This window comes from Carassius auratus, chromosome 9, assembly GCF_003368295.1.
Source record: "Carassius auratus strain Wakin chromosome 9, ASM336829v1, whole genome shotgun sequence".
In the NCBI taxonomy this organism is placed as follows: domain Eukaryota; kingdom Metazoa; phylum Chordata; class Actinopteri; order Cypriniformes; family Cyprinidae; genus Carassius; species Carassius auratus.
In genome coordinates this window covers 7,931,754-7,959,357 of record NC_039251.1, presented here as the reverse complement: position 1 = coordinate 7,959,357, position 27,604 = coordinate 7,931,754, and the positions used below count along the sequence as shown (strand labels likewise).

The following is a 27,604-nucleotide window of genomic DNA, read 5'->3' as shown; positions in this document are numbered from 1 at the left end:
ATCTGTTTCTAGAAACAGATCAAACATTTTCCTGTGTTTGTGACTCTAAACAGCACATTCCTGAACACAGGAAGCCACCTCAGACTTCTTCGATACTGTGTATCTTTGCTGAGCAGGAATCTCTTGTGTTATTGTAAAAAGTCCTTGAAGCGCATTCAAATTGTTTATTTAACAGAGGCAGATGTACAAAAGGACTTAAACAATTCAAAGAAAAGTGTGAGCTAGGACTGAGCCGCAGATGAGATGCATTGGATACATTCAGTCTATGTTTGAGACTGACCACACAGAAATACACCTGCCAACATTTCTAGTCAGTCGCTTTCTAGAGGTATGTACATCAAGATTTATATTGCCAGTATAAGAATTCAGGCCTTTTGTATTTATATTGACTAAAGTTAACAAAGAATATTAATGTCTTGCTCTTTGTTACTCACGTTAACTAATGGGACCTTATTGTAAAGTGTTACCAGAATGCCTTTTACATCCACTAAAATGTATTATCATGTAAATATCATGTAAAAGTCAAGGACTGATACATGATGTACAAATGACAAAGAGTTGCAAGATACAACTTTATGGCAGATTATTACATACAATGACACCAATCTTTATCACTTTAACAGTAAAACTGATTATTAAGTGCTATGTGATTTATCACAGGTCAAAAAAATAACAGTGCAGTTATTCACTGTTCGGTCACTGACTTAATTATACACACTTTTATATTTGACCGCACTTGTGAGAGTATTTTTTTCTTTAGTTTTTTAACAGTATTTCAATTTTTCAACTTGTGTAAAATTTTATCTCATCAATATTAGAGTGTCCGATATATAAAATATGAGTTTCCATATACATAAAGCCTATGCATCTTTTGCATGCTTTCTAAGGTTGTAGTTAGCTGACGAATGCATGAATGCAATATTTGTTGCTTAACATGATTTTAAGCCTGGAAAAATAATTATATTTGTGTTTCTATTACTTTTTTATTACTCTACTTATCTATGTTTCTCTTGATCGGTTGTGCAAGAAAATCTTTTTTTTTTTTTTTAAGTTTAGTCCTTCTGATATAAATATTTTCAGATCTTTCAGAGATTTTGAAAATGTACTGTTCTGATAAGGATTGATGTAGGATGCACCCTCCGCGTCACATTGTATTAGAGTCATGAATTTGGCTGTTCTGAAGGCTCCAAAAACATCAACACACTTATATATTTCCTATTTTGTCAAATCTTAATCAAAATAAAAGATTTTAAAGCAAATACATGTTTGTTGATTTTTTATTAATGTTTTTTGTTTTCATTTCTACTACACTGGATTCAGATAGTGGGGATGCATAGGAGTTTTGTCATCAGTTATTGATTATTTATATTGTTTTTGAGATGACATGTCACCAGAAGGGTTGAAAGACTGCTGGTCTATTAAACAATAACCTATTAAATTATCACCTTCATACATGATGCATTTATAAAATAAGTCTAAATGCATTAGTATAAATTTGGTGTAGAAACAATTTTAACTCTAATATTGTGAGTAAATTTGATAAACAGCTACAAAGTAATGGTAAGTAACAGTATTTTCTTGTATTACATACTCCAATAATCATTGTTTTATTTACAGCTTCCAATTCTTTTTTTTACAGTGTAAACAATGTAATGTAAACATTATTTAAAATAACTATGAGTCTATTATTATTAAAACATAAATGGTACATTTTAGACCTCAAATCAAAAAATCTAAATAAATACATAAATGACGAAGGATTCTTCTGTCAGACTCTCTATCATCATACTCAACATTGCAAGGCCAACTAACGAACTGATGAACCTAACGGTCATTCAACCCAATTTATTACTGATGTCTATGAGATTACGTTAATAATCTGCTGTAAACCTCGATGTGATTTGATAAGTGATTAATAAATGTGACTGAACTCAACTGAACCCCCCCCCCCCCCCCACACACACACACACACAAACCCATTATACGCTATCTGACCTTGACCTTGATTTCTATTACCTTGACCTTGATCAGATAATGTCTTATCAGTCAAATTTATTTTGAATATCGTGCAGAAGGTGAGGACCGACTGCATTGATCACGTGTAGATCTTGGTAATGTTTAATGCTGCGCTCAGACTGAACATATTTCTAATCAGCAGCGAAATTCAAATGATCTGCTATAGACATTATTTGCTCTGTAATCTAACTGGTTAATTTGTGTGTGTTTATCTATTATGTACGGTATTTATTTTTCCACTAGTTGTTTTTAATTATTCTTGTAAAATTTTATAAGACAAAATCATGTGCAAAGAAGAATTAAAGTGTCCAAATCCTGAAAGGCTCACATTTTGGTTTTGGGTGTCACCAATAACAGTTTGACATTCATGCAAGGTCAAAAAACAAAACAAAACAAAAAACACTTTCATTGTCTTATAATATGCATTTATAATATAAATTTATTTTTACCTTATTTGCTCAACGGCTCCCAAACGATTCGCTCAGCAATTTATTTTCCAAACCCCTCCTTTGCGAGATGCTAATCTATAGTGATTTGTCCAATTGGTCGATTCTGCAAGTGGAACTGAGTGTTTTGGAGAAAATTTTCATCTCGCAAAAAAGAAAGTTCTTTGAGCGCATAAAAAAATACATTTTGGATGTAAAATAAGCTTTTGGGTTTGTGCAGATCTTCTCTTTTGTGCGAGCAACATTTCACTAGCTTGCTCACCAGATGCCTGCCCTCAGTCCTCTCTAAATGCACACAGTATGCTTGCTCAACACAACCCAGTGTTACAATATGCCATAAATCCAGCCAATCAGAGATGAAGCTGCTAAATACTGATTGGCTGCTTTTACAACCAAGCTTGTGCAAAAGAGAAGGTATACAGTCTGGTCTGCACACATTAAAAACTTATTTTAAATATAAAATTTATTTTTGTGTGCTCAAAATACCTTCTTCTTTCCACAAAATGTAGTTCGCGCGCATGCAGAATGCACTTTTGCATGCTCAAAATATAATCTGTCATGCTCAGAATAATGGCAGAGATATAACCAAAGGTGGCATCTAGTGGCAAAGAATGAATTTGTATTTTCAATCAGATCACGCAAAAAGACAAGTGGGCGGGGAATATCTTAATGTTTCATGTTGACGTCAATGATTCAGAGTCAACTTTTTCTTTTGAGAGACAATAAGTTTATACACAGCACACTTTCAGATTTAAAACTTTGCAGGATGTTTTCCTTCACTTAGCGCTTGCATTGCATGAAAGGTCATTTTTAAATATCCATAAAGGCGATACTTTGATATTCAGTAACTAGATCTGTTATATAATCACTATGAAATGCCAGGTTAAAAATAGAAGATAAAGAGTTATTGTCTCTGTAGTTCATCACACGGGCATTATGACTACAGTCAAGACTTAATGCTTAGGTTTTTTTTTTTTTTTTTTTCATTAGTTTGTGTGATTTGATGCTGTTGGGAAGTTAAAACTGGCTAAACGTGTCCTTTTCTGTAAAACCACATCAGATGCGACCTGAAGAATGAAGAACAGAAGAATGAAGAAGAATAAAAGTGAAGACTCTCCAAGGGACTGTGTAGATAAAACCACAAAATCATATAAAGCTGATGAAGGTATCAACTGTAGTGTGCTGTATTTAATTTTATTTGCAAAATATTAAATGTTTTACTATGTGCAACTAATGTCTTCTATATTCTTACAATGCAGATGCTGACCTCAAGTGAGTATTGTCGTGTCTTAGGGCTGATGATGAATTTCTTCAGTCAAATTAATAAGGCTCGGGAGACGGAGTTCCAGGTGTCAGAATATAGACTTTATTGCTCAAAACAACAAAGCCGAGATGCCGTGCACCGCATCTGAATCTTCTGTCTGTCCGTGCACTCCTTTTATACCCTTATCTCTATACCTTATTTGGTAGTTCCGGTTTTTAATTGGCATTGCCCGCCAAGTTTGCCACCCCTTATCGCTTAATGATGGAATTCGGCCAAGTCAACAATTAAACAATCTCTTCCTATTGGTTGGCTATTGTCACGTGAGACATCCCCACAAGTCTGTTTACTACTGATGTCAGCATTTGGAAATCCCCCAAAGTTCACAGGTGCATTTCAGAGGTCACTTTAGGTCACAGATACAACTTAGTGGAATATTACCAGGATCCCCCAGTGGGAGGTCTTTTATGTGTCCAGTAGTACTGCCCTATGGGGGGGCCTTTATACACCTGACCCTCTTCATGACATCCAGTATTTGGGAATAACTCAGCATATTGATCAGTATATTGCTTTCTGTCATAGTTATGCATAATATTATAAGATAATACCATATTGAGTAAATAACATAGAATAACACATTTGTATTGAGTAATACCAAAGAATAACACAATAGTATTTTATTTTTATTTATTGAATTCTTTCAATATTTTGGATACATGTTATGGCACAAATGCCACAGAAAGTGACCCATATTTAAAACATGAGGCAAATATTGAATTTGACATCTGAGAAATAATAGTTGCATCAAAGTTTCGATCTGATTCTAATGATTCACGATCCTGCCCCAAAGTTCCGATCTGAATCAAATGATTCGCCAACCTGCACCAAAGTTCCAATCTGAATCAAATGATTCTCAATCCTGCACCAAAGTTCCGTTCGGAATTGAATGATTTGCCAACCTGCACCAAAGTTCCAGTGTGAATCAAATGATCCGATCTGCAAATTAATTTTAAGCTGCAGTAAAGTCTGCAATAAAATCTAAATTCTGTCTGTGTTTGAAGGAATGGCAGTGACCAAATAAAAAAAGAGAAAGCGCTGACCATCGGATTCTTTCAGCTGGTGAGCATTTTAATGTGATTCTGCTGTTTAGGTTGATTTATTTTTTGATTTTTCACTGTTTTTGATTTCTGTCCAGTTCCGCTTTGCCACATGGAAGGAGGTGCTGATGATGGTGGTTGGAAGCGTGTGCTCTCTGGTCCATGGCGCCGCGTCTCCTCTCATGCTGCTGGTGTATGGCATGATGACCAACACCTTCGTGGACTATGAGCTTGAGCTTCAGGAACTGGCCAACCCGAACAAAACCTGCATTAATAACACCATCACCTGGATGGGCGGGACTGTAGTTGAGTGGCCGGACAACAGCTCCACGTACTGTGGGTGAGTGAGGATGGTTCAAGATGGAATCTGCAACCTGTCCTCACAGGAAAATTGTGGAAAATTCACAGGAAAATTTAAAAGTACAAGAGACTTAATCTAAATTCCTTAGGAAAATGATTACACACAATTGAGACAATTATAGAGCTTTAAAATAATCACGTATACCTCAGATTATTTTGTTCTAGGAGAATTTGATGAGAAATATTTGAGTTCATTGAGACTGAATTTGAGTTAATTAAATCTGAGACAACTATTTAGTGCTTAATTTGTAAATGAATAATCACCAGATCCAAAAATGAAGCGTGTAGCATTTGTTTTGGCAGGTCACGTGAGTCAAGCTTGCATCGGCTGACTTTTAGATGATAGCATCTACCGATAGGAATTCAAGACCTATCATGGCATTCCTATATAAGTGCTATTCTATATTATTCAGCAACTTTTTGCTTGCTCAGGAGCAAATTACCCTCCTCCATTCCCAGCTCCTCATTTTGCCACAGTCAGAACTTCAGGCTTTCTGATATCTAGCAATTTAAAGGCACCGTGACTGAGACTAACAGTACAATTTCAGTTTTCCCAGAACTTTCAATGACGTCACTAAATGTTGATGCCACATCTATAGGAGCATCGTTCACAAGTTTCTGCATGGACACAAATCACACAACTACAGCCAGGAGCACAGGTTTTCAAAAAGGGTTCTCCAGATCTCTTTAGAAAGAGGAGAAAAGCAGATGAGATTACCAGCATCTGTTTATTTAGAAACAAAGCAAGAGACTTAAACAAAAGTGTCCATTTGAGCTCCACTTATTTATGAGTAACAAATGAGAACCTATTTGTGTTTATTTTTTTATTTTTTTTTATATAAAATTTATTCTCATTTTCTCATTGACTCAAAATTGGGATATAATAATATAATAATTATATAAATATATATATAATAAAATAAAAATATAATATAATAATATAAATATATTTTCTAATATAAATAAGAAATATTTATATTTATGTACATTGCATTTATTATTTTTTACTTATTTTCATTATTTTATATATAAAATTTGTATTTAATTTTTATGTATATTTAATTATTTATATAAATATATTTAGACTTTTTTGCATTTTTTAATACATTTTTTAAAACAAGTTTATAATATTTTAATATTTAAATTAACATATTTGGATTTTTGAAAAAATAGTTTCAAATATTTATTACATTTCATTATTTATACTTTTTCTATTTTTTTTTTATTTTCCAACAACTTTAACAGCCAGAAAAGCGTTTTGGAGAAAGAACTACAGGATAGGTTCAAACATTGTAAAATTTGTTACTTTGCATTTTGCATATTTTAAATGTTCTTGCTCTGTCTTTCTTTACAGTGTGGATATAGAGGCTGAAATGACCAAGTTTGCATTATACTATGCTGTAATTGGAGTTGGAGTCCTTATTCTGAGTTACTTTCAGGTATATAAGCTTAAGTTTGTTCTCATGTCATATAAAACTTTTTACTGTAATTGCCTTTCAGACAAATGCACTTCAAAGGAATGGTGCAATATTAATGTCTGTCCAGTATCAGAAATGCAGTCAGGGTTTTAACATACACATCCTTTATTTTTTTGATCTCAGTGGTGCTACAGATTTGCCGGAGACAGAGATATTATTAAGCCAAATTCACAGTATTCATGATAATCACTCTGGTTTCAGATCGCTCTCTGGGTTTCTGCTGCCGCCAGACAGATACAACGCATCCGGAAAATGTACTTCAGGAAGATAATGTGCTCGGAGATTGGCTGGTTTGACTGCAACTCCATCGGGGAGCTGAACACAAGGATATCTGAGTTATATTCAAGTCTTTCTGTGTTATCTTGTACTATTGTTAGATTTGTTCATGAATCTGTCATTGGTGGTGTTATATATTAAACTTTGCATTGATTGACAAATGTAAACATGCATTTTTAGTGGATGATAAACAATACATGTAGTACATTGTAAATATATGTTTCTTGGAGGTTGAGTTTTGAAGCATGCTTTACAAGAAAATATTTTTTTAAGAATTACTTCAAAAGTTCACTTTTAATTGAATGCATTACTTATCATTTCTTTGTAATTATTACTTAAAGGGGGGGGGGGTGAAATGCTATTTCATGCATACTGAGTTTTTTACTCTGTTAAAGAGTTGGATTCCCATGCTAAACATGGACAAAGTTTCAAAAATTAAGTTGTACGTTTGGAGGAGTATTTCAGTTCCAAAAATACTCCTTCCGGTTTGTCACAAGTTTCGGAAAGTTTTTTTTCGAGTATGGCTCTGTGTGACGTTAGATGGAGCGGAATTTCCTTATATGGGTCCTGACGCACTTCTGCTGGAAGAGCGCGCGCTCCCGTAGAGCAGAGCACTGAGAGCACAACAGACTTCACTGATCAGAGCGAGAGCGTCGCGAAATGTCACAAAAGAAGTGTGTTTTTGGTTGCCAGGGCAAGACAACCCTGCACAGATTACCAAAGAAAAAACAGCATTAAGGGTCCAGTGGATGGAGTTTATTTTTACAGAGCATCAACGGAGTTGTGCAAGTGTTTGTGTTTGTTCCCTGCATTTCAAAGATGCTTGTTCACAAGGCCCAATTTGACGACGGATTTGCGTATCGTTTATTTCTTAAGGATGATGTAGTCCCAACAAAAAAGGGTCACGATCGTGTGTTGGAACCGCATGCGGTGAGTAAAACTGCTTCAAATATCTCTGCTTCCTTGTTAGTGCGTCCGTCTCCCATCGGAGACCCGGTTTCGAGCCCCGCTCGGAGCGAGTCCTTGCTGCTGCTGCTCTCGTTCAGTTTCAGCCTCGGGATCTGATTCTGGATCATAAATAAACGCTGAATCTGACTGTTAGCCATGGTTTGTTTAGGATGATGTTTTTTTCCTCATGTTAATGTCAGCTTCCAAACGCTCTCAACGCAAAAGCCTACTGGCGCTCGTGATTCTTTAGCTCCGCCCACACGTCACGCCTCCAGCCGGTCATGTTTTTCCGGGGAAAATCGGTACAGACTATCTTTCTCTTATGAATATAATAAAACTAAAGACTTTTTGGAGTTATGAAGGATGCAGTACTACTCTATATGTACTCAAGATTAACAGGATATTGAGTGAAAACGAGCATTTCACCCCCCCTTTAAATGTACTTTCAAAACAACTTCTACTCTAATTTTATCTGTTATAATAAAATCCAGTTTATTTTTCCATGTAGTGACATCAACAAAATCAACAATGCTATGGCAGACCAGGTCTCTATCTTCATCGAGAGGATCTCAACGTTCATATTTGGCTTCACGGTGGGATTCATCGGCGGATGGAAGCTGACGCTGGTGGTGATAGCAGTCAGTCCTCTCATTGGACTGGCTGCAGGACTCATGGCGATGGTTGGTGTTGCTACAGAAAGTTTAATATGATAAATGTTGAGGAATCTCATGATGTAATGAATGATTTAAAGGAATAGTTCACCCAGAAATGTGATGCAAATTTACTCTACTAGTTTGTTTCTTCATCAGAACAGATTTGGAGAAGTTCAGCTCAGCATTACATCAATTTGTTCACCAATGGATCCTCCGCAGTGAATGGGTGCCGTCAGAATGAGAGTCCAAACAGCTGATAAAAACATCACAATAATCCACAAGTAATCCACACCACTCCTGTCTAACAGTTCATGTCTTGTGAAGTGAAAGACATTTTCTCTACTTGTATTATTTCTCCATTGAAAAAAAGAAATATCATATTTGAATCAGGAGATAAATATGCACAGATCAAGCACTGCAAACAAGTGAAAACAGTTCTAAACAAATATATCAGTGGATTTTAAGGTGAGACAACATCAGAGACTTTTTAACTGAAGGAAGCATTATTATGCATTATGGACTTGCTTATTACAAACATTCAACATTTCACTTCACAAGACACGAACTGGTGAAATGGAGTGATGTGGATTACTTGTGGGTTATTGTCATGTTTTTATCAGCTGTTTGGACTCTCATTCTGATGGCACCCATTCACTGCAGAGCATCCCTTGGTGAGCAATTGATGCAATGATACATTTCTTCAAATCTGTTCTGACGAACAAACAAACTCATCAACTCATCTTAGATTAAAATGTAAAAAAAAATTTGTTTCATCATTCAATCACCCATCATTGTATATTTTTGATGTGAAGGCTGTAGCAAGGCTTACAGGTCGTGAGTTGACGGCCTATGCTAAAGCAGGAGCAGTGGCTGATGAAGTCCTTTCCTCCATGAGAACGGTTGCCGCTTTTGGAGGAGAGCACAAGGAAACAGAGAGGTACAGCGTGCCCTAATTATCTGCCAATGCATACCTATTTACACCAAATGAAACTGAATAATATTTAATGAGAAAACACACTGAATGTAAAGGTATTTCTGGAATAATGTGGATTTTAAAAAGTGGGCATTAAGGTTTGAATGAAGGGATGGAAAGATGTCACAGTGTCTGGTCTGCGTTTCCCTGGGTGTCTCACTTCCCCATAGTCACCCCACCGCAGGCACTACAATCCCCACAAGCCTTTGTCCCATTCATCAATGTTAATTGCACAACAGAAACGAGAGATCCAAAAGCAGTGTTTTAATAAGGTAATCCAAAAATCATAATCCCAAAATCAGTCCAGAAACAAGAAAACACAAGGGACCGCGAGAAAACCGGTTGATGGAAAACAAGGACTCCATGAAACAGAATGAGACAGGCTGGTTTATATGGACAGGTGAAAATGATGAAAGTGGAGACAGCTGAGTTTATCCTAGGTGTGCAATTAATTAACAGTGATGAATAGGACAAAGGCTTGCGGGAATTGTAGTGCCTGCAGTTGGGTGACTATGGGGAAGTGAGACCACTAGTGGACACCCAGGGAAACGCAGACCAGACACTGTGACAAAAGAGTGGTGGTGATGTAATTTATGACGTACAGTAAGACAGAGCAAGTAATTGCATCTTGGTGAAAGATTACAAAAACTGTTTTTATTGGGATGAATCTTCCAGTCATGCACAGCTAGATACTGTAGAGTGGGAGATTTTTAATGGTTATTTCCACAGGTATGACAGGAACCTCGTGGAGGCCCAGGAGTGGGGTATTAAGAAGGGAGCGATCATTGGTGTGTTTCAGGGTTACCTTTGGTGCATCATATTCTTGTGTTATGCACTGGCTTTCTGGTACGGCTCAAAACTGGTCATTGAAACCAAGGAGCTCTCGCCCGGCGACCTTGTTCAGGTATGACATCCAAGTGTGGACACAGAAGGAGAAGTTTCATCTTATTTTATTCTATTTAGTTAATTTTAATTTTTTTACCTGTCACTTTTGGTCTTAGATTATTTATGTGCTATGTCAATTTTTTTTACATTAATGGTAATTCAAAGTTCTGTGCATGAAAGTTATTAAAAATATCAATAAAAATAGGTAATAAAAATTATTTTTAATATATAAAAAAGAAACAAGAAAGATATAGAGAAATAAAGAATTAAGCTGTATCTTTCAGTGAGAAGGATGCAACACATTATTTTATGAAATATCCTTTATTCTCTTCAGGTATTCTTTGGTGTTCTTATGGGTGCCGTGAATCTGGGCCAGGCCTCTCCTTGTCTTGAGGCCTTTGCTTCTGGTCGGGCCGCAGCCAAAAGTATATTTGACACTATTGACAGGGTGAGAATAACACAAACACACAGTTCTTCTCACAAAATCAATGAATTTCATTCTTTCAGCTTCAGGGAAAGATTAATCACCGTCACATCCTGTTCCCATACAGGAACCAGAAATCGATTGCTTCTCAGAAGAAGGTCATGCGTTAGACAAAGTTAAAGGTGACATTGAATTCCACAGTGTTCACTTCAACTATCCCTCCCGTCCGGAAGTGAAAGTGGGTTATGTTTTTAAATCTAATGTCTGCATTAAAGAGTTAAATTGTATCCAGGGATGATTGGCTGTATCTTGTGTTCAGATATTAGATGATTTGAATTTTGTGGTCAAAGCTGGTGAGAACACTGCATTTGTTGGACCAAGTGGATCAGGAAAGAGCACAACAATTCAACTCATTCAGAGGTTCTACGACCCCAAAGAAGGAATGGTACAGTAATACAAAACTATAGTGTTAATTATATTATATATACTCTTACAGTATTTATTAATAGATTTATATTTTTAGCTTTTATTTTCACATTTTCAGTTGATTTTATTTTCATTTAATTTCATTTAATTAGATTTTTTTTATTCTTTTTGTATTTCTATTTATCTTTAATTTATTTTTATTTAAGTTTCAGGTTTAGTCATTTGAAGACTTTGACTTATTTAAGTAAGGATTGCTAATTATGTCAGCTCTAACTTTTATTTTTCATCAAGTATTTATAATTTATAATATGATATTTGAGCTTAATTTGAATTACTGAAAAGTTTTTTTTTCAATAGTTTTAATTAACAATAAAGAAACAACAACAACAACCAAACAATTAAATAAATACATAAATACATTTGTTTAGCATTTAATTTTTATTTAATTTCATTTGATATTTATATTTTGTAATATTTTATCTTTATTTCAATGCCTGATTTTAGATTTTTAAAGAGTTTTAGTTAACAATATTTACACTGGTCAAACATCTTAATTTCATAGGACATTGGTTATTTACAAATAATGAATCAATCAATAAATACAATTATTTATTTAGAACTGAATTTTTATTTTTCACCAACATTTTATTATATTTGAATTAGTGAAAGAAAAACAAGTTTAATTTAACATTCATAACACTGGTTCACACTTACACAGTTTCTAAGACTTCCAACAATAGAACAATTAATGAGTGAATTAATATGTATATATAATTAATCTTATTTAATCTTATTAGTTAAAATACCTCCTTAAATACAAGTAATGCAGTAAAATCTAAAACCAAATGTCTGACCTAGTGTTGAAAATCAAAACGATTGTCATTTTTAGGTCACGCTGGATGGTCATGACATCAGAAGCCTGAATATCCAGTGGTTTCGTTCCCTCATTGGTGTAGTGGAGCAAGAGCCTGTTCTGTTCGCCACCACGATCGCGGAGAACATCCGATACGGCCGTCCTGGAGTCACCATGGAGGAGATCATAGAAGCCACCAAACAAGCCAATGCTTACAACTTCATCATGGATCTTCCTCAGGTGCCACCTACTGTATAAGATCAGTACATGCATTACCTCACTGATCAGTTACACAAAGTAACACGGGAAGTGCTTGGAGATTTTTTTAGATTAGTTTTGCATATATTAAAGGGGTTCATATGATGAGATTTCTATTTTTCCTTTTCTTCAGTGTGTTATTTAGCTATTTGTGCATGTATAAGATCTGCAGAGTTAAACAGCTCAAAGTCTCCCACAAAAATATTTATTCTCTCTAAAAGAGGCCAAACCGGGTTAAAACGCCTCATTCTAACATGCCCCACATCTCTACGTCACGAGGTGGAAATATTTGCATAATACCGCCCAAATGTCACGCAAAGAAAGAAGGCGTGGTTTCAGCAACACAGTTAGTATTGAAGCAGTCATGTCAGGGAGACGCTGTGTGTTTCTGTGCCAAAGCAAAAGCACTTTATTTGGTCTTCCTGAAGAAAGATGCAATGAGGAATCATTGGTTAAGATTTACATACAACAGAACAACACAACCCAGATGTTCGAATTTGTGCAACGCATTTTATGGAGGACAGTTTTGTGAACCTATGAGATGTTGGCTTTCAACTTTCAAGGCTAAAAACTTTGCACCCTACAAGGCTGGCTGTGCAAAGGCTATTTCTAGAAAAAATGGGTCACCTCCGACTTGACTTTGATAATCTGGCGCTTATTCTGAATCAGCGACTGTAAGCATGTTTCCTTAATAGTTTAAATATTTGCTCTTGACTCAAATGCAGAGTTCTGCCTTGCGTAGAGTATCGCATTGTGTGTGTGTGTGTGTGTGTGTGTGTGTGTGTGCATGCGTGAGAGAAAGACAGGGTAACGTGGAGTCAGCTTTCTTAATCGCAGCTTGTGTACTGCATACACATACTCTACTTTGTAGAGAACAATGTGTTTGAGAGGAACTACAATAATGTACAGTATTTGAAAAATAATGTGCTACTTTAAAAAAAAGAGAGAGAGAGAGAAGGGCAGCTGAGGCCTAATGGTTAGAGAGTTGCTTTTGTTGTAATGTTTTTTAACATTAAAGCATGTCAACCTATACTGTTACACCAAATAATTATCTTTAAAATAGCATCTTATGACCCCTTTAATTTTTCATATCAAGCTAAATGAATTTGATGACACTGTCATATCATGCAGAAATTTGACACATTGGTGGGTGAAGGTGGGGGTCAGATGAGTGGAGGGCAGAAACAGAGGATCGCCATTGCTCGAGCGCTGGTCAGGAATCCCAGAATCCTCCTGTTAGACATGGCCACGTCAGCGCTGGATAACGAGAGTGAGGCTCTAGTACAGGAGGCCTTGGATAAGGTAACCTATTAACTAAGACCAAAACTAAACTTCTCCAAAAGTCTTCAAGCTGCAGCCATCAGTTCGGCACAGTCCCTTATCCTGTCCTGACTTTTTGAAGTATAGTCACACCCAGATTTATTCAGACACCTTCAACATTTCTCATATTATTTCAGTCTATTATCTCCTTTTATCTTCAACAGTTTTAGTACCCTATAATTGAATGTTACCTGTTGCACTGAATTCTGAACTTGTAAGCAAATGCAGGTTTGTTCAAGAACGAGTCATTTCCATGTATTTGTTGTTGCATGCATTCATTCGATTTGATTTTTTTCAGGCTCGACAGGGAAGAACGACTATCAGCATCGCACACCGTCTGTCCACCATCCGCAACGCCGATGTGATCGTGGGCTTTAAGCATGGACGTGCTGTAGAGAGAGGCACACACAGCCAGTTACTGGACAGAAAGGGAGTTTACTTCACACTAGTAACCCTGCAGAATCAAGGAAAGGATACAGAGAGTGATAAACCAGAGTACAGTGAGTACAGAGAGATCTGGAGGTCACTGGAAACCTGTATTCTGGTATTTTTCCATGAAACACGAAAGCAGAAATTTTGCATCACTTCATTAGTGTATTTTCATGCATTGTAAACTATGTCCATCCATGTATTTTTATGTGTATTATAAAACCAAAACAAAACAAAAACTTTGGAAGCCTAAAAAATGAAAAAGGTAATTTTCATAGAATTGAGTGACAAACTTGCAATTCTGAGATTCTTTTTTAATTTATTTTTTAAATTGGTCTTTATAACTGACAGCTGCGAGTTCATCTCATAACTCTGAGGAAGAAGTCATTATTATGAGATATAAACTTGCATTTGTTAGAAAAAAAAGCCAGAATTGTACGATATAACCTAGCAATTTTGAGGAAAAACCGGATTGCACATTTATATCATGCAATTCTGACAGAAAATCAAGACAACTGCCAGAAAAAAAATTAAAATTGTGAGATTTTTTTTAATTGTTTTATCCAGTGGTGGAAACAGGCTTACAGATTTAGTTTTCTTGAAAACATGGGATGGAAATGCATTATTTTCAGATGTTTTATGCAATGCTCTAATTTATCACATTTGGATGGAAGCATAGCAATAGTGACTACATTTCTCAATGACAATAACTCAACAACATAAAACTTTTATATTGTAGTATATTATTCTGAATTGATGCAATAAAATAGCACATGAAGGTGGTTTAGTACTTTTTGGATCTTAATGTAATTGCTTAGAAAAGAGCAGCATGGAGATAGTTTTAAACAACAGGAGGGTCAATGACATTGTGTGCATTTTTGGGTGAACGGTCGGTTTCTTTTAACACTAACTTGACACTGAATCACACAGCTGCTGAGATGACCATTATAGAGGAGGAGGGACTTGAGAAAGTAATGAGCTTCAGCAGAGGAAGTTACGAGAGTACCTTAAGGTACATAAACATTATGACTTTTATTTTGAGAGGGGAGTCCAAAATGTTCTGTTTTTAAACTAAAACATCTTTCCTATAGGCGATCTTTGAGACAGCAATCACATTCTCAAATGTCAAACAGCATTCCTGATGCCATATCTGGAAAATTCAAAATCCATTCGGACCATTTAGAAACTGAGGAAGCTGAAGTAAACAACAAGGTCTGGAACCGAGAACATTTAGATACAGTATCGCACATGCAGTGCTTTCAACTTTTATCTGAAGTTCCCTATCTTGTCTTGCAGAAAAGCAATGGTAAAGATGAAGAAGTCATTGAACCGGCTCCAGTGGCACGAATCCTGAAGTATAACCGTCCCGAGTGGCCATATATGCTGCTGGGCTCTTTAGGTGCTGCCATCAATGGATCGGTCAAACCCATCTATGCTCTTTTATTCAGTGAAATCCTTGGGGTGAGACACACACATAACATGGCATACAATCTGATTAATGTTGTTTGCTAAAGCAATTCTGTCTTTAATCCCTATCTTTAAATATTACATGTACCTTGTTGAAAGGGTTTTGAATAAAATGCAGCATCCCATTAGCTGTATCTAGATAATCAGCTTGATGATATTTTAAGTCACAGTTTAACAATATCATGGTTGATTTTCAGACATTCTCCATTCAAGACCTGGATAAACAGAGGATGCAGATAAACAGGATTTGTATTTTGTTTGTCAGCATAGGAGTCCTGAGCTTCTTTTCACAGTTCTTACAGGTATTTCCTCAGTTCCTTATTGAGGTTTTTTTGTATACCTACATTTTAAAGTGCCACTATTATGGGTAATGAAAGCTTAATATTTTGGTTTTGGGAGTTGGTTGACACTTTCATTGTCTTATAATATGCATTTATTTTTACCTTATTTGCTCAAGGTCTCCCAACTGATTCGATCTACGATTCATTTACAAATCCCCCTCTGTGTGACGCTAGTCTGTGGTGATTGGCTGATTTTATTTCCACTTTGTAATAAAAGCAGCATGCAGTGCTGCTTTGTTTACAGCCGTTACCGGGAAACCTGTGTTTACTGCTCCAAAAGCTGCCCCTAGTGGTGAAGAATGGATGTGCATTTTCATTCAGAACAAAGCAAAAAGACCAACAAGTGAGCAGCAATATGCTAATGTTTCATGTTGACTTAAACATGAAACGGCTTGGGATTCGTTTTTAAAAATTACTCGTTTCAATGATTCAGAGTCGACTCTTTCTTTTAAGAGAGAATAAGTTTATACACAGTGCACTTTCAGATTTAAAACTTTGCAGGATGTTTTCATTCACTCAGAGCTCTGTTACATACTGCGCGAAAGGTAATATTCAAAAATTCATAATAGGGGCACTTTAACATTACCCATGAAAAATTTGTGTGGTGATATTACAGCAGGCTGTGACGTAATATTCTGTGATATGTTTATGGCAGGGCTACTCTTTTGCCAAATCAGGAGAGCTGTTGACTCGCAGGCTGAGAAAGGATGCATTTCAGGCAATGTTAAAGCAAGAGATGGGCTGGTTCGACAGCCCCATTAACAGTCCTGGTGCTCTGACTACCAGACTAGCCACTGACGCCTCCATGGTGCAGGGGGTGAGTGACAGAAGATACAGACTAGAGAATACAATAATAACAAAAAATGTTGCAAAGCTGGAGAAAGCATTCATTTTATATGCAAAGAGTTGTTTCTTAAAGGCACAGCAGCAAAAAAAATAAAAATAAAACTTGAGGGGGAAAGTTCCTTAAAATAACATCTTAACAGGGATAGTTACTGTCATCATATACTCACCTCAAGTTCATCTACTCCAATATTTAGTTCTTCTGTTGAACACTAAATAAGTTTTTTTTTTTTAAGAATGTGGGTAACCAAACCGTTACAGCAGCCATATCCCTCTGTATAATGAATAAAGCTCTCATTTCTTATGCAAAGGGATGTTTCTTAAAAGTGCAGAAGCAATAAATAAATAAATAAATAAATAAATAATTCCAATAGAGAGCACAAAAAAAGGGGTTATAAAACATACTTGTGACTGATTTTGACCCATAGAAACTTTACAAACATTATAAGTGGACTGAGAAGTTTCACATGCCACTTTAATGTTTACAAGAAAATACAATAATAAAACATGTTGCAAAGCTGAAAAAAGCACTCATTTTAATATGCAAATAGGTGTTTCTTAAAGGGGCAGAAGCGAAAATTGAGTATTTAAATCTAAGGATCAGAGAGAGCATAGAAAATGTATAGGAAAACTATGGAAGCATATGGGTAGCATTATTCAATTTGGGATGTAATATGCAAAATGACAATGCAATATGTAAAATGGCAATGCATTTCTGTATTTACATTTAAATTTTCCAATACATTTGTGCAACGTTTGGTGCAAAATGAAAATGAAAATTAAATTACATAATTTTCATTTGCCATTTACTACACCAGTTTTAATATGTAAAATGAATATTAATTTTAACGCTTTATAAGTTGCAAAATTAAAATGAAAATGTATTACAGAAATGATTAGATATGTCTAACATGTTAAAGCAAAAACTGTGGCAAAATGTTCATTTAAATGCTATTTTTCTTAATTGCATTAACACTCACAGTCAAGACACTTACGATTGCATTTTCATTAGGTGTCCCGCAATGAATGTAGCAAAACTCAATGTGCACATTGAAAATGCATTCCGAGCCGATCACGTGTCCCTGCCCTCGCGCCACGTCAATCATTGTGTGAACAAGGCGGGGCTTACAGAAGGTCAGAGACTCAAGTCTCAAGAAGAGGATTCAATCAAGTGAGAGAACATGGACAAGACAGTTGGTCCGTGTATGTTTTGATCATTTCGGTTTATGGCTTCAATATTTCATTCCCACTTGTGGGCGGAGCTGAAACGCTGCTTTCATCTGATTGGTCGAATCGGATCGGTTTTCATCTGACAGCCTTCAGCTCGGTCTTTTCATTCTTTCAGGCAGAATAAGAGTCAGTGCGAGTGAAGCACTGAAATGTCTGAAACTACACTCACTGTTAATTAGCATAATATTTGAATCAGATGTAGCTGGGCACATAATTCGTGCTGCTGAGACCTGCAAATTATTTCTAGGTTGTAGTATTGTACGAATATTGTCCCACTGATAAATACAGTGCAAATAGTTATGTCCCTTTGGATAACAGTGAAGTGGAAAGAAATATAGTTAAATTTATGAAATAAAATTAAATAGGATTTTTTGGGAAGGTAAGTCTGGCCAGTTATACAAGCAACACGAGTCGGACGAGTCTAAAGATATGAGCTGAATTGGGTGAAACATTAAAGTTCTAGTCTGTGTCAATTACTCTCATAATAAATAATAATAATAATGTTAACTGTATTTTTCGGTATAAGTTGCATCAGTCCAAAAATACGTCATGACGAGGAAAAAAACATATATAAGTCGCACTGGACTATATGTCACTTTTATTCAAGACCAAGAGAAAACATTACCGTCTACAGCCGCGAGAGGGGGGGTAGGCTACAGGAGCACTGAGCAGCATAGAGCTAATTTTACTATTTTTATTTAGAAATGTAACTATATTCATTTTTACAATTATTTATTAATGTCACACACACATACAACCACACACACACACACACACACACACACACATACCTAGTGCCTTATGACTTAAAAGATGAGAGTGGTAAATGTTACAGACATGGAACTGTTCAGTCTATTATTGATTTTAATTTCCACTTCACTGTATGTATAAAATACTGTATGTATGGAAATGTAAATACAGAAATGCATTGCCATTTTACATATTACATTGTCATTTTGCATATTACATCCCAAATTGAATAATGCTACCCATATGCTTCCATAGAAAACAACATTTACATTCACTTTACATTTACACTTAGTCATTTAGCAGACACTTTTATCTAAAGCTACTTACAAATGAGGACAATGGAAGCAATCAAAAACAACAAAAGAGCAATGATAAATAAGTGCTATAATAAGTCTCAGTTAGGTTAACACAGTACACGTAGCAAGGGCTTTTAAATTATGTAATAAATAAAAATAAAAAGAATAGAAAAAGAATAGAGCAAGCTAGTATTAGAGGGCTTTTTTATAATTGTATAATAAATAAAAAGAAAATAGATATAATACAAAAAGATTATAATTTATTGGGTTTTTTTAAGAATAGAATTAGAATAGTGAGTGCTAAAGTTAGAGGGTCAAATAAAGATGGAAGAGATGGGTTTTAAGCTAAGGACTTAAAAAAGCACTGATTTCATAAGCAAGGGGCATGATTTGTAAAGTCAAAAGCAAAAACAAATGTATTTTTAGAGGACTTCAGTGAGAAAAAATGACATTGTAAAAAAATTTTTTTCAAAGATTTAAGATAATTTATATGGTCAAGTGTATGTTTGATTGTGTTCAATGTGCTCTTCACCAAAGGCTACAGGCTCACAGATCGGCATGATTGTGAATTCACTGACCAACATCGGTGCTTCTTTCATTATTGCATATTACTTCAGCTGGAAACTGAGTCTTGTGGTCACCTGCTTCCTTCCTCTCATCGGCCTCTCTGGAGTCTTTCAGGCTAAAATGCTGACAGGATTTGCTAATGAGGATAAAAATGCATTGGAGGCTGCTGGACAGGTACAAAAAAGACATGTTAAATGAAGTCTGATTCATTCATTTAAATGCAATATTCATGCTTTCACTAAGGCAGCAAATACACATGAATAAAATGCAGTGTAGTCAGCAAAAAAACAATGTACTGGTTTTAGCATTCTGGAGTATTTAGTATTGTGAAGGATTTTGAGTTTGTTTTGCAGTTAATAATACTTTAGTTTAAGAAACACATGATATGTTAAATAAAATAGTTTCCTTTTTCAAATAGAAAGTTTAAAAGAACAGTGTTTATTTATCAGATATCCTGAAATGAAATGTAATGTATCAGGGTTACTTCACAATATTACTGAGTTTACTGTTTTTCGAATAAGATAAATGGAGCAAAACAGACTTCTTTCAAAAGCATCGTACTGAACCTGAAAGCTTTTGTCCTGCATGTTTGCCAAATGATCATTATTTTTGCTATGTATATGTCTGTTCATACAGGTGTCCAGTGAAGCTCTGAGCAACATCAGGACCATCGCCGGTTTATCCAAAGAGAAACACTTTGTGTCTCAATATGAGGAGCAGCTTCAAGCACCATATAAAAGGGCAAAGAAGAAAGCTCATGTTTATGGGATCTGTTTTGCATTCGCCAAGTGTGTCATTTTCATGGCCTTCGCTTGCTCTTTTCGATACGGCGGCTATCTGGTCAGTAATGAGGGGCTTCCATATATGATGGTGTTCAGGTCAGTTAATGTCTGGATTAATGCATGCAGGATTTACAGCTAAGCATCAGTTATAAGCATGCATAATTGACTAAAGGGAATTGTTTGAAATATACCAGTCGATCAGTGTCATTAAAATAAATGCTGTGTGTGTTATCCCTCAGAGTCATTTCAGCTCTGGTGACCAGTGCCACCGCACTTGGCAGAGCTTCGTCTTTCACACCAGATTACGCCAAGGCCAAGATAGCTGCTTCCCAACTCTTCAAACTGTTGGACAGGGTTCCCAAAATTAGCATCAGCAAAACAGAAGGACAAAGTTGGGTAAGAGAGTATCTAGGTTTTTTTTTCCCTCCCAGTTGTTACTTTGACCATTTCCAATGTTCACTTCTTTGCTGTTACAGAATCCCTTTGAGGGCCAAATAGAATTCAAAGGGTGCAGGTTCACGTATCCCAGCAGGCCAGACATCCAGGTTTTGAGGGGATTGGAGGTGTCAGTACATCCAGGACAGACGCTTGCTTTTGTGGGAAGCAGCGGATGTGGGAAGAGCACCAGCGTTCAACTGCTGGAGCGATTCTATGACCCCGATGAAGGTCAAGTGGTATGAAACCACATTTATTGCATCTTTACATAAATGCATTTAGGTGATACTTTTATCCAATGCAACTTACAAAGCAAAACAAAAGCATTTAGTCACAGAGCCAACAATATATTTTGATGCATTTTTAATTTGCATTGCATTATTGCAAGAATTATTACCACATATATTTTTAAATGTCCACATATATTTTTAAATGTCAAATCTAGTTTAAATAATTTTGCCATTTTGGTAAAAACACACAAGGAATTGCAGCTACTAGATGCTATTAAAATATCTCTTAACATGTCAGAAGATTAAATGCAAAATCCTTGATTGTGACAAACAAACTATGGCTTTCTGTTCTTGCCCTAGCTGATCGATGGACATCCATCTGCGAGCATCAGCGTGCCCTTCCTGAGGTCTCAGATTGGCATCGTTTCCCAGGAGCCGGTGCTGTTCGACTGCAGTATCGCAGAGAATATCCAGTATGGAGATAATTCTCGTACCGTGAGCATGGAGGAGATTATAGAGGCTGCTAAGAAGGCCTATCTGCACGATTTTGTGATGACACTACCTGATGTATGTTATGCTTTTCTTTCATTCATGACTTGACTATTCTGATTCACAGGTAACACGTTTAAATGTGGCTAAAAGTCAACATGAAATGTTGTTCATCTCATTTTCGGTCTGTTACAACTAAAGCAAGTTATGTTAGTTTGTTAGTATGGTCAGGTCATGCATACTTCATGCACCAGTGGAGCCGCTGCATTTGACTGGGAAATCCCTGGAAATTACCTTTTGCTAAATTGTTATGAAAGCAAACATTTGGAATAAAAAGCACTGATTAATCGTAAATAATACCAAGAAGGTGCATTATGATAAATAGAAGCTTTTTGGCTTTTAGCCTACTGTACCATATTTGAGTCATCTAAATGATCAGCATGAAAAACGTGCGAAACTGTTTTGTTTACATTTTCAATAAACCGTTCCATTAAAAAAAAAATAAAAAAATTAGATTTTCTGGATTATTGTTGCATTTTTCAGAAATATGAAACTCAGGTCGGCGCTCAAGGCTCTCAATTATCCCGTGGACAGAAACAGCGCATAGCGATCGCAAGAGCCATCGTCAGAAACCCTAAAATCCTGCTGCTGGATGAGGCCACCTCCGCACTCGATACTGAGAGTGAGAAGGTAAAACTACATCATTGTGTGTTTGCACTTATTTATAGCCTGACTGTAATTTACCATCAGGCAAATTTCCCGCTTTCTCAATATTGTCTTCAGTGTTGAGTAGTAAGTGATTATATAATCTGAATTACATGATCAAATTCCAAAAATGTATTAAATTATATTACAAAAAAAATCGTTATCAGTCTACAGTAAATTTGACTTATTACATGATTCCTTAATTTTCACGAAATGGCAACAAGTTATTCATAATTCATCACATTTTCTCCATTTTTTAATAATTTAAATTGTCTTTTCTAAAAAAAAAAAAAAAAAAAAAAAAAAAAAAGCCTATTTTTAATATATGATTTTGTGGAATTGCACAAACAATAAGTGTTTTTTTATATTTTATTTTTGTCAGGGTTTTGGCAAGGAGGAACTCAGGTGCAGACAGGATTTACAACACAAACAGGTTTATTTACAAAAAGGGGAAAAAAAACCCACGAGGGGGAAAACAAGGACTAGGGCAGATACAAAAATAACTAAACAGGACTGATAAGGCAAGATAAACAAAGACTCAAAACTAGAGAACACTGACTACAAATAAACACTCACGGTATACAGGACACAGTATCTTAAAGGGGTTACCAGGGTATTATCACGAATCACAATCACAATTCTTAGGGAACAAATCTCAATCACAGGTGAGGAACACAATGAACCGACGCAAGACAGAGCACACTAGGAGATCTAAATAGGGGGAACAATCAAGACACGACAGGTGGCACAGATGGGACAATCAAGACACGACTAGGTTAACAAGGGGGGCGGGGCAAGGGAACGAGACAACACAAGCACATGGCCCAAAGGCAAGGCCATGTGCTTGTACACAAAACACGGGTCTGTCATGATCCTGCCTCAAGACTAGGAAAAATCAAGGACACGAGGGCAGAATCATGACAGAACCCCTCCCTTAAGGAGCGGCTTCCAGACACTCCTCAAGGGAACATCAAACACGAGACATGACTGACATGACGGACTGGGACACCGACACAAACCAACAGGACATGACAAATAACAACAAAGGCAAACATGAATACACGACGGCAGGGTTAGGGTGACAAATAAAAAAAAACAAACAGGGAAGGGGAGGAGGCGGGACCACAAAGTTCATGGGGGACAGACCAGGGTGAGTGGGTGGGGCAGGAGTTTTAGGAGGACAGGACGAAGGCTGACGACGGGGGGTACGGGCAGGTCTGGGTGGTGAGGGGTGGGGAGGGGTCACTTACGGGACGCGGGGCAAGACTTACGGGACGCGGGGAGACGACAGCTGGACACGGGGGGACAACAGCTGGACACGGGGCAACACTCACGGGACACGGGGCTACATCCACGGGACACGGGGCTACATCCACGGGACTCATGACAACATCAGCTGGGCACGGGGAGACAACATCTACTGGGCTCGGGGGGACAACAGGACACGGGGAGACAACGGCTGGACACTCGGGACTTCTAGGGACAGGGTCTGGGGACAAGACAGGACTGACGGGGACTTCTAGGATACGGACAAGACTAGACCAATAACAACAAAGGCAAACATGAATACACGACGGCAGGGTTAGGGTGACAAATAAAAAAAAACAAACAGGGAAGGGGAGGAGGCGGGACCACAAAGTTCATGGGGGACAGACCAGGGTGAGTGGGTGGGGCAGGAGTTTTAGGAGGACAGGACGAAGGCTGACGACGGGGGGTACGGGCAGGTCTGGGTGGTGAGGGGTGGGGAGGGGTCACTTACGGGACGCGGGGCAAGACTTACGGGACGCGGGGAGACGACAGCTGGACACGGGGGGACAACAGCTGGACACGGGGCAACACTCACGGGACACGGGGCTACATCCACGGGACACGGGGCTACATCAACGGGACTCATGACAACATCAGCTGGGCACGGGGAGACAACATCTACTGGGCTCGGGGGGACAACAGGACACGGGGAGACAACGGCTGGACACTCGGGACTTCTAGGGACAGGGTCTGGGGACAAGACAGGACTGACGGGGACTTCTAGGATACGGACAAGACTAGACAAATAATCTGAAAAGGCTTTAGCCGCTAAGACAATTGGCATCTCCTTACGAGATGAGACACACTGTACTAAAGTCTTTGCTGCAGAGTCGGCCGCGGCACTCTCCTGCGCTCTCACGACTGCCGACTTGCATACTGCCCTCTTCTTTGCCGGCTCGGGCACGCCAGCGCTCACCGCTGCTGGCTCGGGCACGCCAGCGCTCACCGCTGCTGGCACGGGCACGCCAGCTCTCTCCGCTGCTGGCTCGGGCACGCCAGCTCTCTCCGCTGCTGGCACGGGCACGCCAGCGCTCACCGCTGCTGGCACGGGAGGAGACAGGGTCACAGGACCGGCAGGCCCCTTCTTCCTCCTCTTCCTCCTCGGGCGCGGTGCAGAGGCTACAGCTGGGTCAGAGGCGGGTTGGGGGAGTTTGGTCTCGGGCAGGGCAGCCTCGGACGCCGAAGACTCTGAAGCTGACTCCCATGAAAGCCGTCTCCCTCGCTTGTTGGGGAGACTTAAGGTAGTGGGAGGTACCTCAGGATCTTGGGAGGGACCTAACTGATCCCCCAGGGTTGCCACGGCCAGGACACGACCCTCCGGGATCGCCGGCAGCTGGGTAGGTGGGGACCTCTGGGGCTCCTCCTCTCGCCCGCTCGCTCCGGAACGACCTCCCCTGGTCCCCCGGAACACCACAAGGCGAGAGCCCTCAAAACAATCTCGCTGGCTGGCTGATGCCATCCAGCATTGCCTCCTGTCTGCTGAGTTCCTTCGTGGTCGGTTCATTCTGTCAGGGTTTTGGCAAGGAGGAACTCAGGTGCAGACAGGATTTACAACACAAACAGGTTTATTTACAAAAAGGGGAAAATAAAAACCCACGAGGGGGAAAACAAGGACTAGGGCAGATACAAAAATAACTAAACAGGACTGATAAGGCAAGATAAACAAAGACTCAAAACTAGAGAACACTGACTACAAATAAACACTCACGGTATACAGGACACAGTATCTTAAAGGGGTTACCAGGGTATTATCACGAATCACAATCACGAATCACAATCACGAATCACAATCACGAATCACAATCACGAATCACAATCACGAATCACAATCACGAATCACAATCACGTCACGAATCACAATCACGAATCACAATCACGAATCACAATCACGAATCACAATCACGAATCACAATCACGAATCACAATCACGAATCACAATCACGAATCACAATCACGAATCACAATCACGAATCACAATCACGAATCACGAATCACAATCACGAATCACAATCACGAATCACAATCACGAATCACAATCACAATTCTTAGGGAACAAATCTCAATCACAGGTGAGGAACACAATGAACCGACGCAAGACAGAGCACACTAGGAGATCTAAATAGGGGGAACAATCAAGACACGACAGGTGGCACAGATGGGACAATCAAGACACGACTAGGTTAACAAGGGGGGCGGGGCAAGGGAACGAGACAACACAAGCACATGGCCCAAAGGCAAGGCCATGTGCTTGTACACAAAACACGGGTCTGTCATGATCCTGCCTCAAGACTAGGAAAAATCAAGGACACGAGGGCAGAATCATGACAATTTTACTTTAGCATATGTAAGATGTAATTTTTAATGATTAGCTTTTTAATCATTTACAAACCCCTGTAGTTCCTTCACAAACCCTGACATAGACATTATTTTATATTAATATGGTACAAGATTTTATTCAAATCAAAATAGGGGCCTTTCACACTTTTTTTTTTTTTTTGATCAGTGTTGATATTTTTTTTTTTTACAAGCCATCCAATTATATCTGAGCTTTAGATTACTTTTAACCTCTGGGCATGTGATCTAAATGTAATGAAAAAAGTAGTTTAATTATATTACCTAAAATGAATCTAAGATTAATCTTAATCTTAATCAAAAAGTAGTTGGATTAAATTACTAACTACAATTTTTTCCCATGTAATTTGTATTCATAATGAACTGCACTTTGCAAGTACTCCCCTCAGCACTGATGCCTGTATTTCTGCACAACTTTTTAATGCACAAAATATGTTTGTTTTTCAATCTTTAGGTTGTTCAGGCCGCGCTTGATGAGGCCCGTCAGGGACGCACGTGTATCGCCATTGCTCACAGGCTTTCCACCATTCAGACTGCTGACATCATCGCAGTGATGTCACAGGGCGTGCTCATCGAGAAAGGGACCCACGAGGAGCTCATGTCCAGGAAAGCTGCATACTACAAGCTTGTCACCACAGGGGTGACTATTAGTTAAAAAAATATATATATAGAACATTACTTCTGCAATCGTTGGTTTGTCTGGTTTAGTCGGGCTGCTCAAACAAATTACATCCCAGTACATTTGGTAATGGAATTAATTGTTGAGGTATTTTTTATTTATATGTATTTATTGATAAGTGGACGTTTATTATGTCTTGACAACATCCTTTGAATGTTTGAATTATACTTATACTACGGTGGCCAAGAGAGCTCAATGCAAATTAAGAAAACACATGCAAATTGAAAAAACACCAGCAAATGAAGAAAAAATCTTCATCAGTTTTGATAACACAAGTGTTGCAAATCCTCACAACACATGCAAATTAACAAAAGCACTGCAAATCTTCACAAAACATGCAAATTAAGAAATGCTGCAAATCTTCACAATACATGCAAATTAAAAAACGCGCTGTAAATCCTCACAGCACATGCAAATTAAGAAACAATTAATGAAGCATTGCACATTTATTTTGATTAACCTTGAAATTTACTTGAGGATATTAAAGTTCGCCATCTTATAAGTAATATTAAACTCTCACAGTTAATCGTGTAATTATTCAGCTTATTTAGGCTAATAATATCCGAAAGGTAAAGGAATCATGCAATCAGGGTGTTTAAAAAAAAAGAAAACTCACCTTTCAGGTCATCAACAGCTCAAATGATTGTAGCCACTGCACAATAAACAAATACCAGCTGGATCCGTGTTTTCTTAATTTGCATGTGTTGTGAGGATTTTCAGTTGTTAATTTGCATGTGTTGTGAGGATTTTCAGTTGTTAATTTGCATGTGTTGTGAAGATTCGCAGAGCTTTTGTTAATTTGCATGTGTTGTGAGGATTTGTTACACTTATGTTGTCAAACTGATGAAGATGTTTTCTTCATTTGCTGGTGTTTTTTCAATTTGCATGTGTTCTCTTAAATTGCAGCACATTGAGCTCTCGTGGCCACCGTATTATACAGGTATGGTTAGTCAACCTGGATCAACTGTTTTTTGTTTTTTTCAAGAAACTGAGCGAAAATGTATTGCATAAAAATGTGACATCATGC

At 37.7% G+C, this 27,604-nt stretch overlaps 1 protein-coding gene across 1 annotated transcript; it reads left to right on the top strand.

The window, feature by feature from the left end:
- The first annotated feature begins 66 nt into the window (after window positions 1–66).
- On the top strand, window positions 67–26,767 carry LOC113108269 (bile salt export pump-like). The gene is made up of 28 exons (XM_026271196.1): window positions 67–328; window positions 3,523–3,627; window positions 3,722–3,734; window positions 4,785–4,842; window positions 4,919–5,160; window positions 6,535–6,619; window positions 6,860–6,993; window positions 8,391–8,562; window positions 9,348–9,472; window positions 10,238–10,412; window positions 10,728–10,841; window positions 10,945–11,055; window positions 11,137–11,262; window positions 12,133–12,336; window positions 13,486–13,656; window positions 13,973–14,174; window positions 15,034–15,115; window positions 15,195–15,315; window positions 15,400–15,564; window positions 15,768–15,872; window positions 16,567–16,728; window positions 19,568–19,771; window positions 20,234–20,475; window positions 20,619–20,775; window positions 20,856–21,053; window positions 21,405–21,611; window positions 22,077–22,223; window positions 26,353–26,767. The coding sequence occupies exons 2-28, from the start codon at window positions 3,537–3,539 to the stop codon at window positions 26,551–26,553; spliced, it is 4,014 nt and encodes a 1,337-aa protein (XP_026126981.1). The 5' UTR covers window positions 67–328; window positions 3,523–3,536; the 3' UTR covers window positions 26,554–26,767.
- The last annotated feature ends 837 nt before the right edge of the window (window positions 26,768–27,604 follow it).